Source organism: Pieris napi, chromosome 13 (genome assembly GCF_905475465.1).
Source record: "Pieris napi chromosome 13, ilPieNapi1.2, whole genome shotgun sequence".
Classification (NCBI taxonomy): domain Eukaryota; kingdom Metazoa; phylum Arthropoda; class Insecta; order Lepidoptera; family Pieridae; genus Pieris; species Pieris napi.
The window spans coordinates 6,082,255-6,089,357 of record NC_062246.1 but is presented as its reverse complement, the minus strand read 5'-3'; the positions used below and the strand labels follow the sequence as shown (position 1 = coordinate 6,089,357).

Here is a 7,103-nt window from a genome sequence, read left to right as displayed (position 1 = left end):
TATTTATTTAATTTAATAATTTTTTAATTTTATTTATTTTATTTTAATTATTACTCTTAATTTTAGTAACAAAACCTTTAAAATTATTCAAATATATATTTTACCTTAATTTAATGTTAATTCAATAAGCGTTGGTATCGGTATCGTATCGGCAAAAAAGCGTATCGATGCATCCCTAGTAACAAAAAAAATAAATGCAGAATAAATATATCAAAAACCAACTATTATAGCTCAAATAGTATTATATACTAGTAAAAATAATTTTTAGCCAGATAGAATTTTCGTGATATCAACAAAGGATCTACGGAGAGCTTCAACAAATTGTGTGCTGTTATTTTGGTCTTTATAACTTGTCACCGCTGCTCCTAATTTATCAGCAAAAGCAGAGTATCTGAAATGATAATTATTATTTACCTCTTTGAGCAGTGTCAGACTTAAGTATGCGACTGGTCTGATAGTGGGTTTGTATTCCAGCTATGCTTTGCTACCATATTTTTTTAACCATAACCATCGTGATCTTAAGTACAACGATGTGTCAGTTAGATGGCTTATTAGACGACATAATCTACTATATAAAAATAAGTCGGGTTTTCCTTCCTGACGCTATAACTCCAGAACGCACGAACCGATTTCCACGGTTTTGCATTCGTTGGAAAGGTCTCGGGCTCTGTGAGGTTTAAAGCAAAAAAAAAAACAGGAAAAATTTCAACAGAAAAAGCGAGAATATCTTACAAAAAAATTTTTTTTCTTCATCTTTTAATCACCAAACGAAGTGTTACATAAAACGAAGCCATCTGGTGGCGAAACGGAGTTCGCCGGGTTTGCTAGTTGCGTATAAATAATAATTATCAACGAAATAGATCTTAGCTCAAGACATAAAATAATGTAGCAATAATTGTTTATACACTTTCTCTTTGTTTACCTCATCATGCTTTTATATGTGACAGGATTTCATAGAATTTAGAAAATCTCTTTCAATAATACTCAATTGTAAAAAAAATCTATTAGTGGACAATTAATTTTGAAAATTAATAGGGCAACTGGATGAAAGACACAACCACCATCAATATCCTTCCAGAAAGTGTAATAAGTACAAGAGATATATTCCCTAAAACTCTCCCAAATATTTAAAACAAAATATAACTTACCCAATACCAAAACCTTCTCTTGTCACAGGTCCAAATCCTCCAGCTAGAACATTTGGTGATGACAATGTACTCGTACTAAGAATTGATTTATTTAAATACTTATATTCATATGAGTCGTACATTTCCGTTTGTATATTATTTTCTTCAGCCATTTTCTGTAGGGCGAATAGATGTCTATCGAAACCCTGTCCCATAGCTGCTTCCTTCACAAGTTCGCTGTGGTACGAGGAACACTCAGTCATTAGTGTTCGGAGACTGTCTTTTGAGTAATTGTTTGAGTGTAGTTGGTCGCAGAAAGCCTAAAAATTAAAATCATTAAACAGTAGCATTTCCCTAGTGGTTAGGAGTTTCTCAACTCTGGTTAAACATCTTCTATGCAATAGATTTTTTGTCCCAAGTGCGTAGAGTCTGGCTAAAGAAAGAAGTTAACGAAAAAGTGCGGCAAAATCAAAACATTTTAGTATGGTATCCCTAAAAGTTTGATATATTTTGTGGATTAAACTTACTTGATACTTGATTTTATTTTATTATTTTTTACATTAATAGTAACTGTATTTCTATGAAATTAAATACTATACGTATTTAGTCTTTTACTATTGATGCTTAAAATGACTAGTATTGCATGGAAAACTATATTAAATCGAATTAAAAAATATTGTGAACAAAAGTCTAGTTAAAGGCGAGTTAAGTTTGCGTGAAAAGAAAAATAACCTCTTCAAAACTATTTTTTATTTCCGTTGCCTTACTCTTTCCCTCCTTTAGGGGAATGGGGGATGTGACATTTTCCGCCAATACATACGTAATGTGACCCCTAACAATACCATCTCGAGGGCCATTTATATCTATAGTTTTTTAAATATTTTTTTCCTCACCGCGTTTCCTAGTATTCACATTATGATCGTCAAACTAAGATTCAAACAGATTTTGTAATACAGAATATAGATTTACACACTTTAACTAAAATCTTCGTACCTATCTATTTGTAAAAAGTTAAAACGGTACAAATATTTTAATTTATTTTTTATGAATAAAGGAAAAAATTAAGTAAATTATACTTATATGTTAATATTATGTTACCTTTGTCTTTTCGGTACAGGGACGCATTGTCTCGGTCCTTCCGTGCTTAAAAGCAGAGGTACTACACGATTCGTAAGTACCCACATATTTTCCATATAACAGGTGGTAGGCTGCCTGAAATTATTAAAAATTAAAAAAAAAAACAATTTCAATTCATCAATAATAAATGGCTTTAGTAGCAGTTGTCTGTTAATGACTCTCTGATATGGGTTAAATTAATTACCTGAAATCCTAGTTGCATAATACAATCCGCGCTGACTTTGAACTTTTTGCAATCTTCTCTATTAAGATCTTCATACAATATGTAGTCAATGCTTAAAGAATCGCACCATTTTTTGTACTCCATTTGAGCATTTTGTACGCATTCTTTTATTTTGTCATCTATTTTAAAGCCTGTAAGGAATATATAGAAAAATAAAGAAGTAATTTACCTCCTTTATTCATAATAATAAAAAAAGTGTGTGTGTACAAAGTACACATGTCAGAAGTGAAACTTTAGTGGCAAACTAATCTTGAAGTGTTGTTCATATTTATACAAATCTAAAAGTTTAGATTTCCGATACTTAGAGGGACGGAAAAAGGAATATATGTTAGGAATTTAATGAATTTAATTGTCATTAAAATAAAGTGTCGAATAATAAATAATAAATAACAAATCATAAATCATCAATAATAAATCATAAATAATGTGACGGTAATTTTTTTTCCAACGCCGATAAAGAAGTTTGACTTCAAAAAAGAACATGGCGCGTAACCGAAAAACGTGACGCGTTTCACTTCAAAAACTAAAGTAATTCTTATATGGTAATTTTGTTTAGTCAAATAAAAAATTATTTTTAAATTATCGTATTACTACTGTCGAACTATAATGACGTAACCTACGAACGTAATTTAACACTTAAGTTCTTCTCGATTCTCTTTCCGCACTGACTATACGCTATTAAAGAGACAGTATTAAAAAGTTACGAATATAAAACAAAAGATGAATCTATTAAGCGGTTCGTTTGATTGTCATTGGTCAATCTGCAAGCTAGAACGGATCGTGTCTCGTAATTCGGCTAGACCAAGCCATCGTTTTGAGTAACGTTTTACATTCTCAATACATATTGAGAATGTAAATGTTACTAGATATAAATAAGAGGTTTCATAATGGGATCCGTTGAGTGCTGTCAACAGAGAAAAAGTTTGACAGACCATGTCAAGACCAGCCCTAAACAGATTTACAGTTTAGAAATATGATTGCCGAATTGCGACTGTCTTAAATAATAATAAAACAATACTTACTTAATTTTTCAACCGTATTGTGATTATCAGAAGGCGTACTCTCGGGATGGATAAATGGTTTATTAGTTATCTCTTTATAGGTGTCCTGGAAGAATCTCAATACACCGACACCATCACCCCACGAATGCTCAAAATTTATACCCGAAACGCCATCTTTAGTTACAATTAGGCTGAATGACTTGTCAAACCACCTAGAATAAAATAGATGTATAAATAAATAATAGTTAAAAAAACTAGAACACACGCTTTTAAAGCACATCAAACTAAAAAGTGTATTTTTTATTTAATTTTTTTTTCGGATTCAATAATCCGAAAAAAAAATTAGACAATGCAATCATTGTCATTGATCTTTGACAGGTGCGCAAAGTTTGAATTAAATCTGTCCGTTAAAAGTGGGTCAAAATCGAGTCCGAAGGAGTCGGTTACATACATACATACAGGTGAAGCTAATATAAAGCGTGTAAAAAGCGTTCTATTCTATTTATGCCTCAAATCATGCCAATATCAATAACGGCTGATAATAGCATTTCTTTTTAAGGGCGAGTTTGACACGTGCTAGTACGGTGAAGAGAAACATCGTGAACAAGCCGGGCCGCCTTTCAGAAATTGACGGCATGTGTAAGCCACAGAAGTGTGGTCTTCTAAGACCAACACCAAAGCTAAAGGCCGATTTACATTATCTTAGTGTTTAGGAGAGTGCTTTAGGATAGTACTTTAAGCTGCGTATAAATTAAGCGCGGCAGCCGCGCGAGCCAATGTTCGACCAGAGTTGTCCTTCATTTGCCACGCGAGCCAATATGAAGATGTAAATTTAGTTGGACGTGACTGCCGCGCGCGGCAGGCGATCGATCACAAACAGACCGCGGCAGATAGTCAGACCAGTTCACTCTTGTAAACCTGCGAGTATGGACGCGCGTGGTCGGGCGGCTGCTGCTTTCATTGTGATTCACCATCTTATTTGTAAAAAAAATAAAAGAAAAATAAATATAATTATTTATTTAATTTTTCAAATGTAAACTAAACTTTATTGACTATAATGACTCCTTTTCCAGTCTTTGATTATTTAATTGTAATTAATTATTTGCATGCAATCAAAAACTATTTTTAATAATGCCAGAGAAGTATAACTTCTTACGCGCGTACATAAGTACACGCACCCTTTTTTACGTATTCGCCGCGCGAGCCAAATCACCAAAACTATAACCGTCCCAACTGCGCGCGCGCCAACGACTGAAGCTCCTTTGATGCGGTCTCAAAAACCGACATCGAGCGGATCGACCCGCGGCACGTTCGAGCGCGGCAATGTTCGAGTCGCCGCGCGCGGCGACCCCGTCTACATAGAGCGCGGCCGCCGCGCGCGCCAATGTTCGATGGTTTGCCGCGCTTAATGTATACGCAGCTTTAGTTGAAACATGTAAACGCTACTTGCTTTAGTAAACGCTACGCTAAAGAACTTGCCTTTCAAGTTGTACTAAAGCACTCTCCTAAACACTAAGATAATGTAAATCGGCCCTTATAGCGCCACTGGACTTTTTTAAATTAATTTATCGTAATCGATAGTATTATTTGATTAAACTACGTGAAACATAATATATATTCAAATGAACAAGCTAGAATAAATATAGAAAATGCGTGTTGGCCATAATAAATACAACTATCATGGTGAGCACCATAGTGACTTAAAAGCTATTAAAATGGTGGCAGTTTACTCCGTAAAAAAAACCATAAAAATATTTACTGGCCGCTTATAAAAGTTCTATGATCAAAAGAAAAGTTCAAATTCTCAAATTAAATATAATTGTTAGTAAATTCATAACATGAATTATGATACCTGTTATTTCCATCACTATGTAGATATTGCCTCAAAATTTTGTGCTTATCCTCGTGAATACTATCTTCATCCAATACAAGGTTAAAAATAGCGGAGTCAATCTTTTTCAATGCTTCGGCATTACCAATCTCTTCTAAGTGTTGCCGTTGCTTAGCCCAGTCATTTCGATTCTGGGAAGTTAGAATACCTAGTGGAAAATCGGCACTTGGTTTGTCATCACTTATAATTTTTGCCATGTTGCCAAGTAATTCTTCTGGCGAAAGTAGATTTCCTGAAAATATAAATAGCGAGAGTTTAAACACAGATGTATTATATTATATTATGATTGTATCATATTTTCCTTCAAAAATATAACATGTATTTAACAATGATTTTTCAGTAGAAATATTGTTTTCATACATTTTTTCTTCTGTTTTTGTAACTGTTTAAACTTTCAAAATACATGTCCTATAATGTTGTGGTTCAATACAATATTTTTATATTAAAGTTTAATTTATTGTAGTATGTCTGTAAGTTGTAACACATATATATTACATTGCACTAACAAAGAGTTTTAGTTAGTTTTTTCAATGTAAGCTTTCAGTTTTTTGAGACCATCACAACACATTTACAATTTTTATAGAAAATAGAAATGTCACTTACTTTATTCTCTTGAACAATTATTGTTATTAATATGTAATAATTGTGTTCTGTTAAGATCAGTACTTACCATTGGAATCCAAGACATCAAAAACATAAAAATGTCCTTTTCTTTGCACAACAACATGCTTACTAGAGGGGTCTCGGAAAATTCTATCTTTACCAATTTGAGGTATTCTGGTAGCGTTGAATAGGCCTGGAAATTGACTCATATCTAATGGAAATGCTTTAAATAAATAAGCACCATACCTAAAACATAAATGTTTAATTTGTTGTACAGATAGTCATAATTAAATATATAATATAATTAAAAATTAAATACCCACCAAGACAAGCTACTGGGTAACAATCCAGTTACGGTTCGGAAAAGTTGTGTATCACTCTTCTTTGGTTGCATATGAAATACCTCTGGTTCAAGAATTGATTCCCTTAAGGACAACATAAATCTTGATGCTGTCACTAGGAAATTTGTTGCACGAACAAGTTGATCATTATATGCTGGTCTTGAATCATTTTGAAAAACTATTAGAGGATTGTAATTTATAGGCAATGGAACACGATCTCGCAAGTAAAGGTCAAACCAATAGTCAGATATGTAACTAGTATGTTTGTTTACTTTATCTTTAGCAATTAATTTTGCTTGCAGTTCTTTACCTTCTTTAAGAATAAAATTATTAGTTCTTTTCTCAGCATCAGCATACTGTGTAGAACTTAATAACGGTTTTAACGCCTTTAAATATCTTTCTCCAGTTTTGGATAACTCTGGTATAGGAAGCCGAGGCATAGACTTTTGGAAGTGCATTGTTGGCACCTTACTATTTTGCAAAAACTGATAATTTTTGTCACGTACATATCGAGAGTTTGACGAACTTGAATAATTCTCTTTTATAATATTAATAATTGTCTTCTCCGAATTAGAAAGTTTGCATAGTCTCAACATTCTTAGTTTTTTATGTATAGTACGTACAAAATAAATTTAGGTAATTTTACACTTACAAATAGGGACATTAACAAGTTGTTTCTTACAATTTAAATTTCAATTAAGTTATAAAAACACAAAAGTTATAAAAACAAAAATTTATAAAAACAAAAAGTTAATGAACTTTCAAAAGAGGAAACTTCAC

The 7,103-nt window shown here is 32.6% G+C and overlaps 1 protein-coding gene across 2 annotated transcripts; it reads right to left on the bottom strand.

The window, feature by feature from the left end:
- Positions 1-224: 224 nt before the first annotated feature.
- Positions 225-7,050, bottom strand: LOC125055377 (carnitine O-palmitoyltransferase 2, mitochondrial). Of its 2 annotated transcripts, none has more exons than XM_047657818.1 (8): positions 6,306-7,050; positions 6,050-6,228; positions 5,341-5,611; positions 3,510-3,700; positions 2,449-2,618; positions 2,226-2,339; positions 1,149-1,447; positions 225-391 (listed from the first exon to the last, which is right to left on the bottom strand). In XM_047657818.1, exons 1-8 carry the CDS (start codon positions 6,917-6,919, stop codon positions 265-267), a joined length of 1,965 nt encoding a protein of 654 aa, XP_047513774.1. In that variant the 5' UTR covers positions 6,920-7,050; the 3' UTR covers positions 225-264. The 2 variants fall into 2 exon arrangements, with proteins under 2 accessions (XP_047513774.1, XP_047513775.1); XM_047657819.1 differs by having other exon boundaries at positions 6,050-6,175; positions 6,306-6,434.
- Between the last annotated feature and the right edge of the window lie 53 nt (positions 7,051-7,103).